At 61.6% G+C, this 25960-nt stretch overlaps 1 protein-coding gene across 1 annotated transcript in view; it reads right to left on the bottom strand.

Moving 5' to 3' along the window:
• LRP1 (LDL receptor related protein 1) overlaps window positions 1-23379 on the bottom strand; it is an 89542-nt gene extending 66163 nt beyond the window's left edge. The window contains exons 1-2 of the mRNA XM_059832776.1: window positions 23307-23379; window positions 4964-5086 (exon numbers count right to left, since the gene is read on the bottom strand). Coding sequence (XP_059688759.1) covers window positions 4964-5086; window positions 23307-23379 — 196 coding nt within the window. The remainder of the gene's footprint in view (window positions 1-4963; window positions 5087-23306) is intronic.
• Window positions 23380-25960: the final 2581 nt, after the last annotated feature.

Here is a 25960-nt window from a genome sequence, read left to right as displayed (position 1 = left end):
AGGGGAGGAACGCCGGGATGCAAACACCGCAGGCAGGCAGGGGCTAGCCCTGGCTCTTGCCTCCAGCCTGGCAGCTCAACCCCACCCCGCTTCTCCCCCAGCCTCATCTCCCACCATCCCACTGCCGTCCCTGCGCCCCAGCCCCTGTTTGCAGCACGCAGCTGGCATAACTAACAGGAGACCAAGGTTAAAGCCTGGGGGTGGCTCCTCTCAGACGGAGCCTTCTCCAGGTTAGCCTGAGCCCCTTCTGCCAGAGGCAGCTGCAGCGGCACTGCCCCATGACAGGCAGGGCTTGCGCTGCCTGCACGTCCCAGCGCTCAGCTGGCAGCAAGGAGGGCGAGGGAGGAGGAGCCCATCTCGCTCTGCTGGGCCGAGGGGAGTTTGGCCGAGGGATGGACGGGTCCTGCTGGCTCCAGCTCCGTGGTTCTCCTGACCCTGCACAAGACCCCTTAGCACATCCCAGGCAGATGCCTTTGCACACCCATCCCTCCGTGCTCCAGACTATGAAACAGCAAATTGCTACTCTAGGAGCAGACGGAGCAGGCTGGGTTTCTCCTCTGCCCTTCCCAAAGGCACCAAGGTCTTTGCAGAACTGAAGTCCAGCAGGAAATCTTCAACGAGCCACCCCACAGCCCGGCACACTGCTGCTCCCACAGAGAGGTTCCCACGGCAGGAGCAGCCCACGAAAGCCCCTGCTAAGAGCACACAACCACCGTGCCTTGCAGAAAGGCTCCCCAACCGGCCACAGTGAAAACCTCGTCCCCTTTCGTCTGTCCGTTTTCTGCAAAGTGACTAACTCTGGGCTGCTGACACACGTGTGACCCTTCTTGCACAAGAGGTGCCCGAAGAACGGAAATCTAACGGGCTGCAGACGCCAGATTGCTCCCCTGCACACAGGCTGCATGTCAAACACATTCCAGTACGTTTCCAGTTAGCCAACTGGCTTGGCACTGGGGCGGTGAGCTTCTCCAGGATGGGGGATACGGAGCTCAGGACTCCCAAGCTCCATTGCAGCCATCGGGGAAGTGGGTTTCTCCTCTTTCCCAGTCCCAATCCAGGGTACCCAGCAGACAATTCCCAGGAGAATTTCTCACCAGATGCTGCTTTACGACTTTTGTTTTTCACAGGGGGCTGAACAACAGTGCTATCTGGGCACCGAGTAATTGCAAATTAAGGGTTAATTAAGTAGTATCAATATACAGGCCAAAAGAATGAAGGCACTGAAATAAAGTGCACAGTTCATCAGTCAAAACTGATCTGCCGTGTCCATTATTCCCCTGCAAAGAGCCTGGATCAAACTACTTATCACAAACAGGGCAGGATTAATCTACAAGCCACTTTGTTTGCTTTTGACTGTGTTGGTGCACTAATAAATGAGCCAATTTATTACATGTGACAAGCTTGTGGTACACCCCAAGGAGCTGAATTAGACAGGAATTTTTAACCTCTAAGAACCACTTGGAAAAGAAAAAGAAGGAAAGAAGAAAAGCAATTCTTCCTCCTGTAAATGCAGCCTGTAGTTGATCTGGCAACAGCCCAAAGAGACACAGACATGGGGGAATGGGACAAGGGAACAGGCAGGAGAAGCCGGGAGTAGGACAGACCCGCTCACCCCGCCGGGACGGACGGCAGCACCAGCAGCCGAGCACCAGCTGAGATCGGGTGGGGAAGGTCCTGTTGTTGCCTCCCAGCTGCGCCCGGCGCCAGCGCTGCAAGAAAAAGACAGTAAAGGCTCTGCAGATGACGGGCTCGCTCGAAACGCGTCCGAACCCAAGCAGGGCCATGCCATCGACAGATCCAGCACCGGGCCAGCGTAGCAAGACGAGGGATTTGAGACCTCCTGAACCCTTGGACCAATAAACCGTTTGATGCTGAATCCTCGCAAACATTCAGGCAACTGAAGGCCGCGGAGCAGCAGATTCGTCTGCAGTGAAGCAAACGGTGCCGCTGTCGCGTGGCTGGAGAAACACGCACCGGCAGCTCGGCTGTCGCGTGCACAGGCAAACCCCCAGCCTGGCCACGGCACCCAGCTGAGCTGGGAGAGCTCCAGGCTTGAGGCCAGCCAGGATGCAGCGGCCAGATGATGGCCATAGCTCAGCCACAGCAAATTCATTTCTCAGAGCTCCTCATCTCCTTTCATTTTCAACAGGATGGAGGCTCTTGTCCAAGTTTTTTTCCCCCAGGAAAGCTCTATGGAATGAAAAACCAACTGACTGGGCAAAAACTGGGTACAAGCCACTCACACAGACACGAACACAGCACTGAGCTTGGAAAGGGAACTCTTCCTATGCTCAGCTAACACGTGAGCAAAGCCAGCAAATACTTAAAAGGATTCCCCAGGGAGGAAAACCTCGCACATAATAGACGGCATTTCAAGAGACTCTGACATGAGTACATTAGTGCAATGTAAATAACCCTGCCGTGCTGCCAGGGTGCGAAAGGGTGCGCCAAGCAGCGTGCAAGAGCTGCGTTTGCAGCCTGGGCTTAAAAGAGAGATTAAATAATAGTAATAAAAGTCATTCTCTCCCTGCCAAAAAGATAAGGAGGATGAGAGTCTGTTGGAAGCCCCGGTGCCGAAGTGGCGTGAGAAAAGCTTGCCTGGCAATCCTGGAGATACTGGGCTCCGCGCCCTGCGTGCGCCGACAGGTCAGACTCCACTCGCGCGAGCCCGGGCAGGAGCAGGCAGGCAGCAACCTCCATTCATACCCCCGGCCCATGGGAGAGGCACGGATGGGTGCAGGCGAGCGCCATGCCAGACGTGCACCAGCACCGCACCGAGTGCTGCCCGGCCACCAGTGCAAAGGAGCCAGCAGCAATGGCCGCTGACCCCAACCTCCACATCCCGAAGCACGCAGTGTCCTTCTGGCTCCCTCCTGGTGTACCCCAGGCTAACGCGGTCTTGGGGCTTAAAGCGGGAACTTGGGGAAGGTGAGCAGAGTCCCTCAGAAAGGTCAAGACCCTCCAGGTCCCCAAATGTCAGCGTCGCTTCTGAAGCTGGGGAGGGAACCACTCTCCAGGAAAAGAGCATTTCCAAAGTTTAGGGTCTGTGGTGGTGACGGAAACTCGCGGATTCTGTCCCACAGGCGGTGGCAGGGCGAGGAGAGAGGAAATGCTGGGCTTTGGTCTATGCCTTGCAAGAGGCTGCCACTTGCCTGTCCTGGAAGTGCCGAGCACGTACCGAGGGGCACGAGGTTAGGAGGGGTCCCGTGCCCCCCAGGGAACAAGCCTCCCTCGGGGCTCTGAGCAAACCTGAGAGCATCTTCCTACCTCACTCCCTGAGGCCACGACTGCCACACAGACAGACATGAGATCCGAGGGCTGTCGGCGCCTGGAGCAGGGGTTGGGGAGGGGAGGGGCACCGTCAGCGGTGGGGGATGCTCACAGCCCCGCTGTGGAGAACACCGATGCTTTCTGGTTCCTGCCAGGGCGGCAGCAGCCGGAGCAGGCAGGTGCAGCTCTGCCTTCCCCATCCGGGGGGAGACTCTGCCAGCCCCCACCAGTAGTGCCTTCGCAGGGAAAAAAAAGGAAGAAAGGAATGGGGGAACAGCATCCGAGGGGTCCGTTTTCCGTTCACCTCTCCGTATGGATGGGGGGAGCGGTGAAGCGGGCACAGGCACGTGCAGTAAGCGGAATATGTCAATCAGGACAGATTTCTTCCAGCCAGGGAAGGGCCTCCGAGTCCTCCTGCAGTAATTTTCCAGGGCTGCTGATCGACTGGAGCCAGACAGCCCATCCCAGCCCCCTCATCCCTCCCACGGCGGGGACAGTTGCATCATTTTGCCTTAAGAAATAAATAACCCCGGTGCCGAACCAGAGACTGCTTTGGAGGAGACCTTTATGCCAAGTGCAGCAGGAAGCAGGAGTCTGGGAAGGATCTCCAGGCCAGAGGATGAGAGGATTTTGCTGGTTGCTGGTGAGCAGTGGCAGGGATGAACCCAGCTGTGGCTGCCCTGCCAGCCGGCATCTCAAGGCTGCTTTCCCAACACAGGGAAACAACCTAATGAGGCCGTTCCTGTGCAGCACAGCCTCCCTTGTCAGACGGAGGGAGAATCCGGGACACGGTGAGAGGTGGCTCCTTGCTCCAGCCTAGCCGAGGCAGAGCCCTCGGTACAGCGCAGTGCAGCGGGGCCGGCACACCCGCCGTCCCTGCAGAGCCCTGGGTGCCAGAACGGCTCTGGCTCGCTCCCCTGTGGAGACACACAGCCCCCAGCCCCAGCCCTCGCACCCGGTCTAATCCAGCCCACTTCCCCGTTTGCTTCCGGACCGAGACCCGACTGCCCCATCTGAGGCGGGAGCGTCCCCAGTGCCGGGGCTGCCGGCACCGCTGTGGCAGAGTGGCTCCAACAGCCCAGGATAAAACCAGTAAAACCAACACAGCATCCTAATCCAAACACATCTGGGGAAAGCTGTGTGGCTTTTCCGTCTGTTCCCCAGGATTCCCAGGGATCTCCCTTCCTCCCTTCAGCCCAGCCTTCGCTCCAAGCGCCCGTTAAATGCCAGGCACCGGAGGTACAGCCGCTTGAGGAAGGGATACAGCTGCGTCAGAGCTGACCCTGTGCCGGCACGGCCCCTGCCCAGCACCGCGGCTTGCTGCGTCCTCGCCTCCAGGACTCTGCCTTCCTCGTGTAAATCAATTTTGATGGAAACAAAAAATAAATCAGTGATATCCCATTCCCAGGAGGCTGATTTGTTACAATGGATCACGACACCAGAGCCAGAGGCCCCGGGAACAGCGGCTAGGGAGATAAAGGGAGGACGGACAGATGGACGGCTTGGACTCCTGACCCGAGTGGTACCCACCCCCCCCAAGGTGCTGCGGACTCCCGGTACTACAGGAGAAACAGGAGCTGAGGTAGAGCAGTTGTGAGATGCCGCCTGTTTGGGACCCTGGAACGACTGTGCAATGAGAGAATGGATGAAACAAAATGAAAAGAACATCATTAGGAAGGAAAGGCATACATACATATATCGGGTGATTCATCCGAGCCATCCGGACAATCCTTTTCCCCGTCACAGCGCCAGCCCTTAGATATGCACGTAATCTGATCTTTGCATGCAAACTGTTTAGGGCTACATGTCTTCGGTGCTGGATGAGAAAAGAAATAATGATAATAAACAAGATCAGTTTCTTCCCAAAGACAAGTTATTTAAAAAAAATAAAATTTAAATTAAGGACTAGATTGCTTTTAGTTTGATTTCTTTCTAATGGCTCAGCAAAAGTTTTAGCCTGGCATCAGATCCATCAACCCTGCCCCTAAGGAAAGGAGAAAATTTAAACTGAGGCATTAATTACACTGCGAGAAAACAGCAACCGAGATCCATGATGCGCTAACAGATTTTAAAGATCATTTAACTTGGATGAATTAGCTCCTGGGAGCCAAAGGCGGTTTATTTTCTATGCTAGACAGTAAAAAAGACAGCGAAAAAAATAAGAAAACCCAAATGAGAACAAATTAAAAAGTAACATTTTTAAATCACAAAGACAGCACCAGCAGCAGCAGCAGGATGGGTCCTCCATCCATCCTGCACCCAGGAAACACACACACGCACAGCCGGGAGGGTGCTCCCATGGGACAGTCGGCAACCCCGGCACCACCCTCCCGGGACATGCAGAAATAAAACAAAGCCATAACAAAACCAGCAGGAAAACCTAAAGCACAGAGCGCAGAACCAGCCTGAACCCTGGGGCGGGGAGCAGGGCTGGGAAGAACCCCGGCGCCCTCTCCCCCAGGCGGCTCCAGACTGGGGCGCGCTCTCCCCTTGCCAAAACTGGCACCTCGAGGAGGCTGGCTGCAATGGGGGGTCACCGCACCCCCCCGAGCGCAGGCTGCGAGGCTCCCCCTTTGCCAAAGGGTCGCGGTTAGAAGGGAAGGCAGAGACCCTCGCCCGTCCCTGGCAATGCCGGGCTGCGCTTGCCAGTCAGCAGGCGCTGCACCGAGGTCCTTTTGGCCAACCCACAGCGGCGGGGGCAGCGCCAAACGACAAAAATGCGTATGTAGCTGTACACGTAAGACACACAGGGCGGGTAACAGAGCCAGTCGGCTCAGAAGCGATGCCAAGGCAGGGCCGGCAGCAGAAGTTCAGGTAAGAGCAGCAGTCAGAAAGGGTCAAAATGTAGTGAAGCCGTGCCGGCTTCGAACCCGACCGGCCGTGCTGGGGACAATTGCCCCAGCATGCGGCAGAGCCCGGCATGCAGCGGAGCCTGGCACCTGCAGCCTGGCACCTGCAGCCCTGCCAGCTCGGACTATCTTCTTGCCGGTCTTTCAGCATTTCGCTTTCTTCCCAGAGATCCAGCTCTCTGCAGTGAACGCTTCCACGCCGATTGCAGCTTTTGCTCTGAACAGCGAGCCCAAGCCCTTGGGAAGGCAGGCAATCTTGAAAACCCAGTGAAACGCAACTGTGAATATTTCTTAAAAGCAAAGGCAGTCAAACACATGCAATTGCCTAAACATTTATCTTGTGTCATCCCTAGTCTTTTGCTAAATTCCCTGCTCCAAGGATCCGCTTCTGCTTAACTTTTTGTTCAGCCCACGGAAGGAGGGTCTCTGCATCTGCCTTGCTGCAGCCGTGCGAGGCAGCACCACGGGCAGGAGCCGCTGCCGGTGCTGCTACGGCTCATTTCACTCGTTTCATGACCCAGCTCGCCCTCAGGCTCCTGACAGGCAGGGAAGGTGCCATGATTTCTCCCCAGCTCCTGCCATGTGAAGGAAATGCCACAGCCAGGTCCAGGCAGCTTCTGTCGGGTCTGCAGCAGGGATGCTGTGAGGGAAGAGGATGGGGAAGGTCTAGTCCCCAGTCCAAATCCTGGCTCCTGAAGGGTGGCAGGAAACTCTCCCCACCGTGTCACGACGCTAATTATTCCTCAGACCTGCAAAAGGGCTTTGTTTGATGACGTTTGGTTTGATTGAAGAGTACCACCTCCTACAAACCTTGCTTCCCTTCTGTCTTTAAAGCATCAGCATCAGTAGCGTTGGAGCTGTTGCTTAGAGGGAAAGGCTCGACACCACGGCAGGGAGCTCAGTGCAATCAAGATGGAGACTGGACGTATCAAAATGGATGAAACATCCCTGGTTATGAGCAGATGCCTCCCCCTCCACCCCCCCCCAGCTTCTTTGGGCAAGAGATGACTTGCAGACCAAGCCTGTCCCCTTCCTCCTGCAGGACGCGGCACCGCAGTGCTGGGAGCTCGGGGACAGGCGCCTCTGCAACCAGCGCTCCTCCAAAGCCGGCTCCGCCGCCCCCTCTTCCTGGAGGAGCTCATCTTCCGCCTCCATCTCCCAGCCACAAGCGTACCAAATGCAAGATTCATTAAGAAAACCACAGCAAAGAACCGACACTCCCTTGGATTTCCTGCTCTCCCTCATCCTCCCAGGTCTCCAGCAGCCACAAAGTGACCTACGGCTGCCACAACCGCCCAGCTGACCGCAGCCGGCACCCAGGAACCCGCTGGGCCAACAGCGGCCGCTGTCTCCCCCCGGTCAAGCTCAGCTCCCGGCCTCTTACCTGCCTCCTGCCCGCCGAGGTGAGCGGGCAGGGAGGAGGGCAAACCCCTGGCAAGTGGTTCCCAGCCTGCGGCCCCATCCCAGCCGCGCTCAACCCTGCGGGGCTGAGCCTACACGGGAGGAGAAACCAGAGCCAGGAGAGGATCTTGTTTTGCACTGGAGACACTGGTCCTGGAGCGGAGGTGCTCACCAGCAGCACAGAAGATTGGCTCCTCGCTCAGAGATGTCACCCCTAAGCACTAGTACCTACACCGTGCGGAGCGGCTGTGCCTCCAGGGCTGGCTGTGCTCCGACTGGAGCAGAGCGGGTTCTCCTGCCACCGGCAGCAGCTCCCCCGCACAGGAGCGGAACACGTGGGACTTCTTCCAAGCACTGAAACATTGCTTGCACATGCTTTGTCAGGCTGCACACGTGTCATGGCTTTCCTTAAGGAAAGCCACCCCCAAGGACACATACCCTGCTCACACTCATCCTTCTCAGAGCTCAGTCCTTCCCTCAGCGCAGGCAGACCCCACGGAGCAGTCCTGCCACTCCTTGCCGCTGCAGGGCACATTAACCCACCGTAAAGCTGCACCCGAACCCAGCTCAAACCACCGGCTGTCCCCGCTTCGCCACTCCCAAACACGAGGACGGCATCGGCAGCGCGAGGCCTCGCTGCTTCCAGAGCGGCTTTCGCACGACGGCCGCTGTGGCTCTGCGCAAGGGGAGGGAAGGAGATCGCTTCCCCTCTCGGCAGCCAGCTCTCCAGGCTCCTCGGCAACTCCACGCACTTTCTGTTCTTGCACAGCATGTTCCCAGCGAGTTAAATGGCCCCAGAGTAAGTGTCGAGATGCCTCGGTGCCAGGTGGACAATTAGAGAAGGTGTCTGTTAATGCATCCTTCACACGGAGCCAAATTTCTTCCCAAAAGCCAGGCGGCCGCACCAGCAGAAGCGGCAATGGCAGTGGAGAGCGGCGATCCAGCTCCGGGTCAGAGAATAAAGGCGCCTTCATGCAGCACACAATGGCCAGCTCAGAGCGGGGCCAGGACAGCTGCGAGAGCCGTCCGGGGAAAACACGTCCCTCTTTGGCAGTCGGAGGAGAGATCCCTGCTTAAAAGTAATTCAAGGGGGACAGAGGGGAAAAAATTGTGCTAAAAAAGATGGCAAAAAAAGGCTATTTGGGTGCAAGAAAGGGGATCCTTCTTCTCTGGTACAGGGTGGGAGCAGACCCCCAGTGGGGGCGCGGAGCGGCAGCAGGGTCTTCCCAGGCGGGACGGGGACCAAGAGCCTTCATGAAGGCAGGACGGGGACAGACAGCCTTCGCACCTTTGCGTTAAAGTGCAGCAGATTGGGGAAAAGGGCTGTTAAAGAAACACAACAGAACACATTCCATTTTTGCCTAAAGCAAGAAAGCGACACTTCCATTTAAATGGACTATTTTAGGAAGCAGGTAAGCAGGAGGTCTTCACCTTGAGCAGAAGCCAAACTACCTTCAGTGCACAGATGAGTACGGCATAAAAACCTAGACAGACTGGAAGCAAACCACAAAAATACTAAAGAACTCCTTCCCTGAGCAAGCTGCACTTTCCTCCTCAGCCCAACTTCTCCTCCCCTCCTCGGGAGGAGGTGGCTGGACGCTACTTTGCAAAGGAAACAGCTCTGGCCATAAATACGGACTGGAATGAGCGTGATTTGCAAAACAGATGTTCTGGGGGGGGAAGAAAGCTCGAGAGGGAGAAAAATAAATGCACTCCACATTCCTCCCAGGTCTCCGTCCCCAGCTACCCCCTCCCATCCACGCTCACGCACCCCATCTCGTGCAGCGAGGAGCCTGCCAAAGCACACACCTCCTGCGCTGCACAAACAGAGCCGGGCTCGCCCTGCACCCAGTGCCGGGCCATGCAGGGAGTCCGCAAACCCGCCCGGCACACGGGCTCAGCCCCAGCAGCGGGCGGCAGCTCACCCTGCGCCGGCCAGGAAGGACACGGCAGCCGGGTCCAAGGGGCAGCAGGGAGCCAGTGGTCGGCAGAGCCCCGGCCAGGCACCCCGCACCCCCCGGCCAGCCGGAGCAACGGGCGCGGTACACCTGGCCAGACGCTCCCAGCTCCCAACACCGCACGTGCGCGCTTCGCCTCGGCAAAACAAAAATCTGCCAGGTTGTTCTGGAGAGCAAAAGCCAGACAGAAAACCACTGGACCCTGGAGCAGGGGGGACAGCGAACAAAGGTGGCATCCCCCAAGCTCCAGCCCTGTCAAGGTCACCACCATCCCCAGCATGTCAGCACGACGGGTGTGCCGGCGCACACCAAGAAGGCTTAACACAGGCCAAGGCACAGAGGAAGCCGCTGCTACGATCTGCTCTGCTCTCAGTTACCATTTTGGCCAATTTTGGCCACTCTTGGATGATTGCCTTTCTCGAGGGAAAGTCTGTCCCGTCAACCAGCTAAATATCACGTCTTCGTCCCACTGTCCCTCCTCTTCACCATCCCCCTCCGTTGACTCAGCTCTCAAGACATCACTTGGCCGGAGCACACCACAACTCCAAGGCCGCTCTCCCCAATGACAGCCGAGCCCGTGTCCCCGGTGGGACGCCCCCAAAGCGCTGGCACGCAGTCCCATGGCACCAAACTGGAAGATCGTCCAAGTCACCCGATTAACCAAACGCAAAAATGAGAGTCACCTTATACTTTCATCTTCATTTTTCTCCCCCACATAGTCCATCCTTTGTCCTCGAATTTCAGAAAAGATGTGATTTGTTCCTTTTCTGCGCTTTCAGGACTCTTCAGCTTTCCCAGAGTTTCTCTGTAGCCATGGAACAGACACCGGGAAAGGATAAAGCCCGGAGGCACACGCACCCCTCGGCTCTCTCGTGCTCCCTTGGTCTAGGGTCTGGGGCTTGGTACAGAAGCCATGAGGCTGGTGCTAAAACCTCAAATCCCCGCAGTGCAGTGCAGAAGTTTGTGCAGAATTTGCAAGCTGACAACTAATGTAAATTTGCCGGTCCTCTGGCTCCAAAACGCTAGACAGGGCAATAGAGACATTTAAAATAACAAAACCTGAAGTTTGTAGGCACATTTTTACAAGGGGAAAGGGAAAGGAAGGCTTATTTGTTTGTTTTGCGTTTAAATACAAGATCTCTAAACAGTTCAAATGCATTTTTGCAATTCTTCCATCCGGCCCCCTCGAACTGGAAGATTCAAACCAGATCCGCTGCTCCATCCCAGCCGCTGCTTCCATGAATGACGTTGCTGTGCGCTCCCGGCCATTCCCGCCGGAGAAGCCGCAGGTATGTGCGGCTGGGCGGGGGGGGGGAGGGGCCCATCCAATTGCTAAGTAAATATTGACTTTAAAATACATTTATTCTTTTTCCCCCTTTTCCTTTCAAGTCTGCCTATTGCATCTAAATCATGAGGCATTAACCTTCTTTAAAAAAAAAGACAATTTTGAAAAGAAAAGCCTGCCTCCGCTTTGCCAGAGAGACGCCTGAACAGCAGCAAAACGCCATTCATAGGAAAGGCTCCAGCTGGAAAAGCGCGCCCTGGCCGAGGACAAGGGCGGTCGGAAGGACTCCGAGCGGGTTTGCTGCAACTCGCCTGATTTTCAGAGACACCGAGGAGGCAAGCTGAAAACAACAACAAAAATCCAACCAAAGCAAAGCGCCGGCAGAGCCCCGGCCATCGCTTTGGGCGCTGATCCGGCGCACCCCGCAGCATGCCAGCGCCTTCCCGCGGTTTTCGTCTCTGGATTCTGCTCGTCTCCCCCAACCTGATAGGGGGATGCTCTTGAGAACCAGCTGGAAGCTCCGGTCCCGTCTGCCCCCAGCCCCATCCAGGGCACGGCTGGGGCCGTCACCCCAGGCCTCAGATCCACTGCCAGGAGGGACAGGCGGGATGGGTTCCATCTGCTGCCCCAGAGCTGCCAGATGCGCAGGCAGCCCCCCCCGAGGCCACGCTGAGCGTCTAAGCACTCGGCGAGGAGCCCGTCGCCCCGACGGGGACAGCCTGGCCCTCGACCCAGCTGTCCCCAGAGGGGATGAAGCGCCCAGACGGCCCCTGCCTGCGTCAGCTGTGCGGGGAGCGCGCTCTGCGCACCCTCCCATCGCCCGCCCGGGCGCTGCCCGTGGAGACGGACACCCATCACTGCCCACGGGCACACGCCGCCCCGGGGCAAAGACTGGGAACAACTGGGCTCCTGCACCGGGTACCCTGGGGTGTGCCTGGGAGGGGGAGCCCGGGACCCCAATGTCCCCCTCCGCTCCGAGGACAACCCCAGCTCCCTCCGGGCAGCAGCATCCCCATGGCCGGGGCAGGGAGAGGCGACACAGCCCCCGGGCGCAAGGGAGAAGCCCCGGTAGAGCCCTTGGCACGTGCCGCCCCAAAGAGCCCCAGCAACCCGGGGTCTGTCCCCAGTGCCCGCCCCAGAGCCCCCCGACACCTCCACCACATGCCCCAGGACTGCCACCGGCTGCAGGACCTGCCATCCATCGCTGCCTCCCAAACTCACAGACAAAGGAGGAAAGCAGAGGGAAAACCAGGGGGGAGAAGGACGAGGGATGGGCAGGGGGGCGAGAACGTGCCCCTGGGGGAGGACGGAAGGTGGAGGCTGCCCAAGAGCATCCGTCCCCAGCGGGGAGGGGAAGGGGAATAAAATCATATTGTGGCTCCCAAGGGCTGCTCTCATCCCCAACAGCACCGCCGTCACCTGACTTCAAACAGATCCAGGGGGAGACGATTTAAATGCGAACACGCATCAGGAAATCTGGACGCGCTGGGAGGAATGCACTCCCCCCGCCCGCCCAGCCCCTTCCCCTCCCGCTCCCTGGGCTCCCTCCAGCAGCTCCGCCGCCTTCAGATGAAATGCATTAAAAAAAAAAAAAAGGAAAAAAAAAAAGATTTGCATTTTAAACCAAATTCAGAAGCTGGGAGATCTGCGCTGGAGTGCGATCCCCCTTGTCCCCCTCCTGTCTCCGGCCCCATGGAGAGGTCTGCAGAAGAATGAGCTGAAAAATGGCAGGAGATGGAACCAGATGAAACGAATCCACGGCATTTTCAGAACTGGAAAAAAAAAAGAGCTTGATCATACAAAACGTGGTGGGGAGGGGCAGAAGGGGCAGGCTCCAGCCACGCAGCGGAGGGTGTTTCAATGAAGAATCATGCTTTTTTGATTTCTTTCTCCTTTTGCAGCTTATCTGCAATTTAAATGAAAAAAAAAGAAAAAAAAAAGGAAAAAGAAAAAAGCATTTGCAGCCAAGAGAAAGGGGCTTAAGTCCTCCTGGTACAGTTGGACGGGCTGCAGCCATCCCTGGCCAGCGGCCATCCCTGCCGGGGGGCATGCCCCACTCCCCCCTCACCCTCTGCCAGGGCTGGCCCTTCTCCTGCCCCAGGCAAGGATGGGGAGGGGGCAGTGGCTGCAGGCAGGAGACCCTGCCAGTCAGGGGGCTGGTGCGAAGGCCCCCCCACCTCCTCTACCTGCTCAGGTTTTATTCCCTTTATTTATTCTAGCAATAAGAAGCGGGATGTTTATACCCTCGGCAGTTGGGAACCCAAACAGAATATAGTGTTCTGCACTGGAGGCAGTTATTTATGGCTTGTGGCTAAAGCTGATAACGCTTCCTCCAGAGACCTGCCTGCATTGTGCAATAAAGCAATTGCACATTATAGATTAATAGGCATTTCATCTGGACAGCTGAATCAGGGGGCAGGACGCTGCTGGAGCTCAGCAGCAGAGCCTGGGGCCGAACGCAGCCCGTGGGGGCTTTGCTGGGGCAGGAGGGTGCTGCGCTTCCTCCTGCCCAGGACGGGCATCAGCTCGCCAAGGCTTTCAAAGCGCTGGAGCCAGGCCAAAACCATTGGCCTTAATTCATTAGTCAACTCAATTTCGCTGGCTTCGCAAATAAGGACTTTGTCTGAGATGGGGAAACGGAGCAGAGCAGCTATTGTGGCCTGGGAGCGGGCAGAAAGGGCCCTTTGAGAGGACACTCTGCTGGAATAAAAGTCATTTTTATCCCAGAATAATTAGCGTGCTCTGAGTACACTAATTATTCCGGCATAAAGGGACTTTTATTCCTGAGCAGCACGTCCATGCAGGGAGTTGCTTTGGGTTCTGGTCCACCTGCCCGTGTGAACGCAGCCCCCGCGCCAGGGACGACCCGGCCAGCCCCGGCTCGTGGGGACCGGGGATGTGGGGACCCACTGGCCACCTTGGGGTGGCCACCCCTGGGGGTCCCAACCCGGGTGCACATGGCGGGGTCCCACCTCAGCCGAAGCAGAGAGAAGTCGTCCTCCTTGCTTGCCTGTCCTGCCCCCCAGGAGACACGGAGGGCTCCAGGAGACTGGAGAGCAGTGCAGGTTGGGGAGGACCTGGAGACCCAGCTCCATCTCCAGCCACCAGATCCCCTTCTGAAGTCCTCTGGGGACCCATACACCCTGGGGAGCATCTCCCGGCTCTGGGGAGGACAAGGTCACGGAGCCACCGTGCCACCCGACGCACAACGCGATCTGCTATTTCAAGGTCTCCCCAGGAGAAAACAACCCACGGCAGCACCGTGGCCCTTGCCCGCTCCTGCCAGAGCTCCCTGCTCACACAGGGCTTTCAGCCCTGCTCCCGTTGCCACCGGTCCCAAAAAGCAAACCTGATCGGCCGGCAAGGACACAGCCCCCACAAACCACTGCCTCGCAGGCGGGGTGGGGAAGAGCCCTCCTGCCCGCGGACGCCACACCTGTGCCATCGCTTTCCAGGCACAGGCCACGCAGCAGCTTCCGCAGCAAGTGCGTGCTTGCCAGCGAGGCAGCAGCACAGGACAGGGGAAGGTTTGGGGTTTCCTCAACAGCTCTCCCCGAGAATGCATGTCCTGCAGTGGCTTCGAGGTGTCTTTGCAGAGCTGCAGCCCGCAGCATCGCAGCATCCTTGGAGGGCTGCACAGCCCCGCGGCTCGAGGGGGTCCACGCTGGAGCTCATCCCTGCTCTGCTCCCCCAGCCACCACACCGGCTCGGCACTGTCCCTCCCGCCGCAGCTCCAGCCCCAGACACTGGCGTTGGGCAGACGACCAAGCACCCGTGCCAAGAGCTCTGCAGAGCGCGGCAGTGCCCACGAGGCGCAGCCACCACCCAAACAGCGAGCTCCAAACCAGAGCAGGAGGGGAAATCCAACAACAACAGAGTGAACCCTAAAGCTGCGTGTGGGGCCGCCGCACATCGCCCAGGCTTGTCGCTGCTGCTGCTCGGATCAGCTGTGCAAATCGCAGACCGACCCCGTCACATCCCTGTGCACACCAGGCCAAGGGACCGGGGCAGGTTTTCTTGCCGGTGCTCCACTCACAGACACCCGCTCGGCAGTATTTTAAGAGGTAAAGGGGAAAAAAATCCTTGGCATGGTGAAATGTCCCATCTGTTTATAACTGGTACAAATGAATGAAGAGGAATCCGGTACAGTTATGTGTGCTCCGATGCTGTGTCCCAGACGCTACCCCACCCCTTGGCATCTCCACCAGCGTGGCTCAGCTACGCCAGCAATGAAGCGCTTGCCTGCTGCAGCTTGGATGCTCCAAGGTGGTTCCTGCAGGTCAGGGATCCTGGTTTGCCTGGTTTTACCTTCTGCAAGTTGCAGAAAAAGAAGCTTTTAAAATTTTATGCAGCCAAAAGGGTGCGGGGCTGGGCCGGGCGGGTTTCGAGGGGCAATGGCATCGGAGCAGCTGCAGAGAAGACCAAGCTGGTAAGCGTGGCGCTAGGCTGCAAAGCTCCGGGCCACGAGAGGGGACGCTGAGCATCTCCACCTGGAAGGGCCAGCGGCAGCCGGGGGCTGCAACGGGAAGCAGGGCTGCAGTTCAGGCACCAACCCAGGGATGCTGAGCCAGTTGGGGCCGCTGGCCCTGCCGGGAGCAGCCCCCGGAAGCAGGCAGGGGACGTGTCCCACAGCACAGACGAGGCCAGGGGCCCCGCAGACATTTCAGCTGATGTTTTCAGGACTGGGGGAGGAAATTTCCATCCTTGGAAATAACCTGTGAATCGCAGGTCCCCACTCCGGGGCAAAGGCAGCGGCCGGCCCTGCGGCGGAGGCGCAGGCACAGCCCAACCTTCCATGCAGCATTTGCCCCGGCGCCCCGCAGCATCCGCCTGGACTGCTGGGAAGGCAACCGCCGCGGGAAGTATTAAACCCAAGTGCTTCCTTTTCCAAACAATAAAAAGGCACCACAACACCCTCGGCGCCGAGCGCCAGGAAGAAACTCTTCGCAGCCGTCTCCCAGCTCCCCTCCCCACGCCAGCTGTCCAGAGGGACGAGGTCCGGCACCGGGCCGGCACGCGTGCCAGAGGGAGGACTGGGCCGCTGCAAGCGCCGTGTGCTTTGGGATGCCGCTGCCCCCCGGATCAGAGCAGCCCTCGAGTGTCATGCATCAGCTGGAGCCGCTCTCCCAGCCGCAAACCCAGCTGGGTACAGCCGAGGGGCATCGCCGCCAGCAGCTGGGGACGGGCAACGCGCTTGTCCCCAGACAAGGCTGCTCCAAGCAGCTGCGGGTGGACACGCAGAGGCGGGTGGGCACCCACCGGCACCCCCGCCATCAGCAAGCCGGTCTGGCACCTGCAGAGCAGAGAGGGGCAGGGCAGGCGGGACGGGCAGCGGAGCATACTGCTGCTCCCAGGAGCCGCAGCAGCACTCATGGCACGAGCGTTTGCATCCACGTGCAATCCTTTAGGCCACGATATTCAAATTCTGAGCACAACCTGAACAGAAAATCACCGGGCACATCCGCGGACTGCCGGCACATGCCGCTGCGGCATCGAGGGGCTCTGCCCCTCGGCGTGCAGCAAAGCAGAGGGAGGGGACGCCAGGAGGGACTCAGCCCCAAACAGCCTGACGCAGCGGCACAAGGTACGGGCACCCCGGCGCAGCCTGTCTCACCAGCGGCACGAGCGGCAGGGACGCTCGACTGTTCATCAGCTACAATGAACCGCTGTGTGAATCCGGGACCCAGCAAGCGCTCGGTCCCTGCACTCAGACGGCTGCAGCGGCGCCTGCAAACAAAGAGCTGCACCATATTAAGTAAATGGACTAGATTGATGCGTTTCAAAGCTCTCGGCAGATTAAAATAACAATTTGCCTGGCAGCCCACAGCAAACAAAACCCAGCCACCCCCAGCAAGGCCAGGGCAGAGAAGCAGCACCGCAATGGCTCGGAAAGCCTTCGTCCCCCCCAGCTGAAATCCCCCTCCTCAGTTTGGTCGCCAAGGGATGGACACCAGAGCCCCGAGTCCAGCAGCAAGTCTAAAAGCAGCGATTACTTCCCTCACCCCCCCATGCCTGCAGCCCCCATTATTTACCAAGCAAACCGCACGCTCACGGTTCACCTCGCCCTTCACCTGCCCGTCACCAGCTCGCGCACCAGGATGCGACCGTCAACGCCCTCCCGTCCTTGCCGCGGTCTCATTTGGAGAAACGGCATCTTGCAAGAGGCTAATTAGTCCACTCAATTAAAGATGCAACTTCCAACTCAATTAGACTCCCTCCCAGCCATCCACAATTCCCACTGATGCCTCAGTCCACCCGTTTTGGACATTACAGACCTCCTCTCACCTTCCCGGCAGGCTGACACCCCCCAGAGCGGAGGCTGCTCTTCCTGTCCCTCCCCTCAGCAGCACCTTGAGCATGGTCCCGCCGGAGAAGCTCCAAGCTGCCAGCAAGGTCATTATCCAGCATTTCAGTTGCCAACCGAACAAGCCCTTCGCTTCAAGCAGTGCTGGGACCATCTCTGATCCTGCAAAGCATCTGCATGACTGCAGCTCTAGTCTGCCCCGTTCCCCTGGCTAAGAAAGGACATTGTGAGTCTATATTTAGCCCTAGAAATGGCTGGACTACGTTGGGGAAAGCAACCTCGCACAACAGAATAACATCCAGCAAAACAGTCCTCACGGCCCACCCAGTACTTTTCCTTCTTAAAATAAAAGGCACAGAGCGAAGAAAACAAGAAGTTTGAGCCTAATTAGAAAATGCTGAAAATATTTGCTGCTGCTTGCCGCTGGCAGGTCAGCCTGCCAAGGTACATTAAATGGAAGTGACTGAAAAGTTAAGTCAACAGCAAAACCTCGTCTGTAAATAGCTTGAGTCGGTCTTGCACTGGCTTGCAAAATCCGAAGGAGAGGAAAATGCATGCCCTCGACAACAAGCTGCGGCGCGGATGGAGCCGATGGTCCGTTTGGGAGAGCCAGTGGAAGACGGCGCTGGACGCAAAACCTCCCCAGGCGCTCGGCGAGGCCCTGGCACGCGCAGCTCCAGCCGGGTGCTGCTGGCCACCCCAGCCGCCCACAGGGTCCCGCGCAGGGCGCAGCAGGCATGCTCTGCGCCCCCCGAGATGGGACCACCCCCACACACACACAGCACTCGGTCCAGCACCAACAGTGCCGGCTGCTCCCCCCAGCGCAAAACAGGGCTCCGTGGCCTCCACTGGCTCTCCTCTGCACGGCCGCAATGCAAACGGGGCCCAGAAATGCACCGCCCCCCCCGCGGGGAACGGCAGCTGCGTCACTTAGGGGGCCCAGCAGGATCCTGGGGAGCCGCACGCCCACAGCAATGGCAGAGGGGGACACGCCGCCGCAGGGACCCCAGCCCATGGCTCCCAGTTGAGGGCCGAGCCTCCCGGCACGGAGAGAGATGTCCACGGGAACGCGGCCAGACGCGCTCTCTGGGAGGTGACGGAGATAAAATTCAGTCCAAGCACAAGGAGAGTCTTGTCTGCCTGGCAAAGCAGGGACCACAGGAAGGAAATGGGCAGACACATCCACCGCTCGGCAGCTGAGTCAGCCGCGCGCCGCCACGACCGGGAGCCAGCCCCAGCTCCGAGGAGCCCATTTCCCAACCCTGGGAGCGCTGGATTAATCCGGGTAATTCAAGCGGAGCCCCGCAACTTGTTGGGATGAGCTGGGAGCAGAACAACTTTGTGCTTGGCCAAGGCACTGCCCGAGGCACCGCAGGCGGGCGGCTCTCGGCGAGGCACAGCCCCTGAGTAGGGCTGTGGGTCGACCAGGGGGTCTCAGGGGCACAGAGCAAGGATCTAATGGTTGGACTTGATGATCTTACAGGTCTTTTCCAACCTTAGTGATTCTGTAATTCTATGATTTTATCTGCAGGGCTAGCACAAAGAAGGTGCTTGACGTGGATCTGGGAACTGAAATCATTTCAACGCCTAGAAGAGGAACCTCCTGCTCCATGACAAAGCTGTGGTCTCACCCGCTGGTTACCACTGTGCTAATCGTACCGAGTCAGCAGGACTGCAGCACAGACTGTCCCACCCTGGGCGCTCAACAGCTCCTGACCGCAATGCCCCGGGCTGTCCCGCAGTTTTGGGAAGCACCCCCTTGCACACCCTTCCCAGGGCAAAGGGCACTTGCAGAGGCACGTGCTCCCTGCGCCGTTTTGGAGAGGCAATTCAGGGCCCAAGCTGGCCAGAGTCTCACTGAAAGGCCATCCACAGGGAGCACGGGGAGTCATCCCAAAGGCACAGACAAAATCCCAGAGCGCCATGGGTGGTCACAGACAGGGGCTCAGCTCCTCCTGCCTCCCAGGGCATCGGGGCCGCACGGGGCAGCAAAACCCCCAGCTGCAGGCACCGTCCCCAGGGGAAGGCATCTGGAGTGTGGGCAGTGGGAGAACGCAGGCAGCCCCGCTCCCCGCAGAGCTTCCCCAGCACTCGCGAGATGGTGGCGAGACCTCGCCGGCAGGATCCACCTGACAGAAAGAGCAGCTCCCTCCTCTCCGCCACCGGCTGCTCGAGCTACCGCTGCACAGGAACGAGCCACGCAGTAACCCGCTGGCAGAAGCGTGGCACCAGGCAGTCCGTGGTGCAGGTGAGCGCGGCTCCGCAGACCCCCACGTGCCCAACATGCCCGCTCAGCCACCACGGCCACCTCTACTAACGGTAACAATGCTCCTGGTTTCTGCCCAAAGGGCTCCTCACCCTGCCCCATCCTCAATCACCCTCCCCAATCTCAGCCCACAACCGCAGCAAACACCAGGAGATAACCGAGACGCTACCACAGCCCTCGAGTGGCAGGCGGGCCCCCCCGCGCCCTCCCAGAGGGGGAAGGAGAGGGGCTGAGCTCAACCCGCACGTGGTCCTTTCCCAAACACCCTCATCCCAGACAGCAGGAGGACAGTTTTTGGGGCCAACCCTCCTGCCTCAAAGCTGCTCATGTCACCACCCTGTCACCCCACAGCGGACTCGAGGGCTGTGTTTCTGGGGCCCCCACGTAGCAGCTGTTTTACGCAGCTTTTCCCTTAACTTGTCTCTGCTTTTCCTCTCCGGTCCTGCTGTTTCTGCGAGGAGGCAGGGATGTCGTGTGCAGCAGAGTGGAGCCCACGCCGGATAGCGCACCGGGCAGGCAACCAGCCCTGCCCTGCCGGGGAGCCAGCCGCACCAGGCAGCCATGGATCAAGTACAGGCTGGTGGCGAAGACGAACCGATGAACACCAAAGTGGAGTCAGCTCCTCCAGAAGACGAGACTCTGGGGGCCAGGGCCTTTGAGGAACAGGGAGGACCAGGGCGGTTTTGTGCCCCATCAGCCCGACTGGTACTCGACACGGCACGGAAGGAAAAGCATCACCAGCTGGAGGGCGTGAGCAGCCCCTGCTCCTCCCTGGTTCGCAGGCTCCGGCGGAGCACATGGAAACGGCACGGAGAGAAGACAAGGGGCGAGTGGTGGGGCTGAGGCACCAAAGACGAGGGGGATGCCACAGCTGTTCCCACCTCCGCACCACCCACAGTGCCTCGAAACAGCTTTGGAAGCAGTGGGAAGGCGATGTCTCAGTTTCACCCCAAAACAGGCAGCGCTGCCAGGCTTTGCCGGGGATGCTCCACCACTGCCCCATCCTCTAGACATCAGTGCACGTCACCGGACAGGGAGCACGTGGAACAGGGGCCAGAGCCCAGTCCGTTCCTCCGGACACCGCAGCGGCACAAGGGCATGCTGGCATCCCATGGCACAGCACCTCTTGTGCAGGGGCAGAGCCCCATGGGGCTCCCAAGAACCCCAAGCTCTGCAGAGCAGAGGGTCTCACTGGGACGCTCCACGCGGGGATGCTGGACACCCTCCCCTCCCCTCCCCGCCGCTGCATGGAAGAGCCCCCAGCCGGTCCCCGGTGGCAGCCCCTCCGACAGCTCCTGCCTTCTCCTCCCAGGAGCCCCCAAATACTCCTCTCTTCACCTCTGCTGAACCCAGCGCAGCTCTAGGCATGTCCACGCATGCCCAGGGAAACGGCGCGCACACGTGGGCACACGCGCTCCCCTCGCGCGCACGAGACGTGCCAGACCACCAAGGCGGCGAGAGGGAAGCGCTGCACCGAAACACCGCAGCCACCCTTAACCACAGGTATTTCCAAAACAGAAGCGGGGCAATCCCTGCCTGCCCTCACTTCTCTCCCGAAGGCTGCCCAGCTCTGCCCGCCGGGGCAGCAGGACACAGGGAAGCTCCATGCTGCCCCAGCAAGCAGCAGAGGAGCTCCGGCAGACAGGAGTGGCACACTGGTGTCCTTTGTCCCCCTGGAAGAGCTGCTTCCCCCCCTCCCCGCCCCACCAGCTGGACTTTGCCTCCCCCTTCTCCTGCAACCAAAGCCAGAACAAATGAACAGCTTCCAGCGCTGCAAACTGAGGCAGCGGTTTGGGGGTGCAAACCGAGTCAGCAGGTATGGGGAGTTGGGTCTCTGGACAGGGACCCTGCACCCCACTCCCAGCGGCACCCGGGCAGCACCCGCTCCACCACGGCTCCCCCAGAGTCCCACTGTGCTGAGCTCACCCCTGCCCGCAGCGGGAGACCTGCAGCCAGGGAAACCGGAGTCTGGCCAGGACCTCTGGGGCCAAGGCTCCAGCTCAGGTGCCACCAAGGTGCCGCCTTCTGCTTCCCAGCCAGCCCAGCCGCATCCCTGCCGGAGCAGAGGGCTTTGAGAGCCCCCTCTGCGTCCTCCCACCCACAGACTCGCAGAGCTCCTTCCCCAGCTCTCCAGAGGACCCCTCGCCTTGCTGGGCTGCCCAAGGCTCCACGGGGCCGGAATGGCACCTCACCCCCAATGTCACAGCCAAGGGGAGCCCCTCGGGATGGGAGCGTGCTGCCGGAAGGAGGGGGCATCTCTGCACTGGCTTTTGCCCCCCTCCAGCTCATGGGGCGGAGAAGAGGATGGAGGAACTTCCCTCCAGCACATCATCGTTTGCAGCCTCGTTTCCAAAGGCAACGCAGCTTATGCAATGAGTGATGCCTGTCCCTCCCGCCCCCACGAACTTCTGGATCCGCTAGCTGCTCCAAGCCACCCTTGAGTGGGGACGACGCCTCTGAGACCTGGGGTCCCCGGGAGCAGGCGACCCCGTCGGGCTCAGCTGTTAACAATCACCTCCACTGCCGAGCCCACCGCGTCGGTGCCAGCGGGGTTGATCAACCCCGTGCTAACGACCACGCAGGTGTCAGCTGAGCAGGGGTGGCTGCGGGGTGCCACTAGCTGCTCTGCTCCTGCCACCTCCCTTCAAGGGAGGCTAATTAAGCACTCGGACCTGCAGCGGGGCAAGGAGGGGCCGGAGGGATGGAAACCGCAGGCTCCAGCCTCCCGCAGCCCCAGACACTAATCTGGAGCAGGGATCTGGCTTTTGCCCGAACCTCCTCCATCCCTCTGACCTGGCGAAGGGTCAGGCGCTGCCACGACACCAAATGCCAGCGGCTTCGCCTGGTTCGCTGCGAGCTGGGTGAAGAAAGGGGATGGAAAAACCTTCCCAATCAGTTGCTCCAGTCTCTCGCCTTCGCCAGGCCGTTCCCGTCTGGACAGAGGGAACCCATAAGAGGAAAGCTGCGAGAGCCAACTCAGAACCCCCATCTCCCTGCTTTTAAAGGGAAAACCAGCCTCCTGCCCCGTGCATTCAGGCATTGCGAGGAACTTCTCCACCACCGGTTCCTGGCTCGTTCAGCTGCCAGCTCCTAAACGCGCTGGCGCTGCCAAGAGCAGCCCCTTGTACATTCAAAAGCCCAGCCATTGAGCTGACGAGCTCGCTAAAGTATTTACTGAATAGATCAATAAGAGCAGGGAACAAGACGTGCGCAGCTTGGAAAAAAGCAGCTGGCAGGGGAGGCTGGACGGACAGACAGACAGCCCCAGCGCTGGGTAAACATTTTCCCAGTGCCACCAGACCGGCCACGACCAAACTCCGCGGCAGGGCTGTCGCGGCTCCAGGAAAAGCAGCCCCAGTTATGCAAGAGCGGGAGCGCGGGGTGAGGCCGGGCTGTCACGGCTGTCCCCGGGGAGCGGGGGGACCCCGGCCCGGGCTCCCGCAGCGGCGCCGCCTTCCAACTTTCCTGCTCGGCTGCGGGGAGAACTTGGGATTCCAGAGGGAAGCGGGATGGCGGGCGGGCTGAGAGTCCCCAGAAACTGGCGAAGAGGGAGAGGACAGGGAGAGCGAGCGAGCGGCCACCCGCGGCTGCGGGGGGGGCGCATCCTCGCACTGCGGCGCGGCGGAGGGGCGCGGGGAAGGGCGGACGCGCCGCCCGAGCCCGCTGCCGGTGCCCCCGGTCTCCCCCGTCCCTCCCGCGGCGCGGCGGGGCCGGGCTGCGCCCGCTCTGCTTTGTCACGGCGGCGCTGCCCGCCGCGGCGGGGGACGCGCGGCGCCTCCCGCCCCCTGCCCGGCCCGGCCCGGCCGAGCGCTGCGGCCCCGCCGGCGCCCGGCGGCTCCCGGCCCCGCGCCCCCGACAGCGGCCGCGGGGCCGCGCAGCCGCAGCGCTCCCCGCGCCGGGCGTCCCCGCCGCCCACCCCGCGCCGCTCCCCGCGGCGGGACCGGCCCCCGCCGCCCGCGGGCCCCGGACTCACCTTCGAGGGCGCGGGCGGCGGGCGCGGCCAGCAGGGCCAGCAGGCACCCGGCGAGGGGCAGCAGCGGCCCCATGCCGGCGGCTCGGCGGCGGCTCGGCGGCGGCTCCTCACGCCGTGCTGCCCGCGGGGCGGCGCGTCCCGGGCCCGCGCACCGACATCCGCGGAGGGAGGGGGCGCGGGCGGGGGAGGGACGGGACGGGACGGGGCGGGCGGACCCTCCGGGCTGGGCGGCGGCGGCGGCGGCGCCGAGGGCGGCGGGGCGGGGGCGGGGGGCTGCGCGCGCCGCCGCCGCCGCGGAGGGATGGATGGAGCGCGCGCCACCGCCCGCCTGACGTCACCGGGCTCGAGCGGCCGCCGCCGCGAGCGCGCGCGCGCGCGCGCGGAGGGGCGGGGGGGGGGGGTCCTGCGCGGCGCGCGTGCGGCGGCTGCGCCCCCCCGGCCGGGCCCGGGTGCAGGCGGGGGCGCGGTGCGGTGCAGGCGTGGCCGGGCGGGGGCAGGCCCGGGGCGGCCGTGGCGGGGTCTGCCTGCGGCCTGCGGGTCCCCGCCATGCCCCTCCGGGCCCCCCCCGGCTCGGGGCTGCCGGGGGCGGCCCTGCTCCCCTCTGCCGGGGCGGAGGCGCCGCTGGGGATCGAAGGCGGGGCGGGGGGGCTTGGCCACAGACGGGACCCGCGGGCTGCTGGGCGAGGGCCGGGGCCGAGCCAGCCGCCCCGTTGCGCCTGGACCCGACGGTTCCCCCGAGACCCCGTGGTGCGCGGGACCGACCCCCTGGGCGAATGCCCGGGCAGCACCCGTGGGCCTTCCGCAGAGGAAGGGGCCCGGCCGGGTCGCAGAGAAGCAGGACCGTCGCCGTCCCCCGGACATCGCTGTGGGAGGGAGCAGAGCTCAGGCCGGGGGAGCAGACCCCCTGTGAGCGGGGTCCCCTTGTCGGCAGGGCTCAGCCGCAGGGTTTCGCTTGCCCTCTCAAGTGGGGCGGAGCGGGTCACCCACGCTCACCACCGGCACCCACCGAGGGGCCGGAGCCCCCCGCGGGGTTTCGGCAGAGCCCTGCCAGCCGGGGCCAGCAGCTCCATCCCCAAAAAACGACCTCAGCTCTTGTCTCACCAAAACATCCTTTTCTCTGCAAGGAACATCTCATCCTGCCTCGGATGTTTGGTAATGAGTCTCCCTCACCATAATCTGCGTTTTTGGCTGGTTGCGGCTGGGGCCACGCTGCCAATAACTGCAACATTTTAAAAGGCCCCAGGATCCAGCTGGCTCCAGGGCCCCAGACACGACCGAAGCTGCGGGGGGGCTGCCGGCCAGGCAGGGGTCTGGCAGTCCGGACCCCTCCCCGGGCCGAGCTGACTGCCAGCCTGCCCCAGACCGCCCTGTCCCTTTTCCAGCTGCGGGTCCCCATGGGGCCGGCTCCCTTCTGCCACCCCAGGCCCCAGGAGAGTCCCTCGTCACTCCCCTGCCACCACAGCTGTGGCTGTGATCGCAGAGCCAGAGCCCTGACATCAGAGCCAGAGCTGTGATGTCATTCATCTGCCGCAGCACCCTGCCACGCCACTGCCTGCAAGGGGCTGAGGCTGGGTGCCGAGGGGGGGAGATGGGGAGCGGTGCAGGCACGCATCATCAGGCAGCTGCCTGCAACCCCCCCGAGTGATGTCACCTGTTAAAACAATGATGTCACACGCCGGCCCCTACCCCACCCTGGTGAGGCAGCAGTGCTCGAAAGGGGGGGGGGGGGGAAGCAGCCCAGAGGTGGCTGGCGCGGGGGGGGGGGGGGAGCTTGTTCAGGCTGCTGCTGCGCCAGATGTTTGGGAGGAAGATCCAGATGTTCCTGGGAAGCCGCCCCTGCAGAAGGGCCAGTGGGGGCACAGGCAGGGGGTGCCCTGGGGGGCACGGGGGGGGTCCGAAGGGCTGCTCTGTGCCCCCCACCACTGCGCCAGCGGCCCCGGAGGTTGCGCAAGCCCTGCGGAGCGGAGATGGCCAGGATGGCTGCGGCCGCGCGCTCGCCAGGATTCCTCCCACGCGTGGCCCCTGGCCAGCACCCGCCCGCGTGGCTCCGCGCAGCCCCTCCCCACGCGCAGCCCCGTCCCCACGCAGCCCCTGCCGCGCTCCGCTGCCCCCCCCCGGGCCGTGCACCCCCTCGCCCCCCGAGGCTGGCGGGACGAAGGCCACGGCCGCCCCCGGCGCCCGGCAGGGCTCTCGCTGCAGACCCGGGCGGCGGGGGGGGGGCGACGCCAACGTCGGGTGCCCCGAGGCCGCCCCTCCCCGGCACCGGGCAATCGCTGAGGTCCCGCTGCAAAGCCCCTCCGGGGGAGCGCTGCCGGAGCTCACCCCGCTGCGGCCCCCGCAGCCACAGCTGGAGGGACGCCCGCGGTGGGGGCACCCGGGTGCTGCCCTGGACCGGCATCTGGGGGGGGCTGAGCGGGGCGAGGGAGCCCCTTCCCAGCCCCGGGCCCGGGGGGGCCGCGCTCCTCCGTGGGTGCCGGTCAGCCCCGCGCCCTGCCCCGCGCCGTGACAGGGCTGCCCGGGGCTGGCTGCGCCCCACACCACGGCGGGGGCCGGCCTCCCGGAGGACCCCGGTGCGAAGCGGGGACAGCGGATACGGTGCCCGGCGCAAGCGAGGCGGGGGAGGCGCGGGGGCCGCGCTCACGGGGGAAGGCCCG

Source organism: Gavia stellata, chromosome 36, assembly GCF_030936135.1.
Source record: "Gavia stellata isolate bGavSte3 chromosome 36, bGavSte3.hap2, whole genome shotgun sequence".
NCBI classification, from domain to species: domain Eukaryota; kingdom Metazoa; phylum Chordata; class Aves; order Gaviiformes; family Gaviidae; genus Gavia; species Gavia stellata.
Note: the sequence above shows the minus strand (reverse complement) of the source record. Positions and strands in the feature narration are given on the sequence as shown.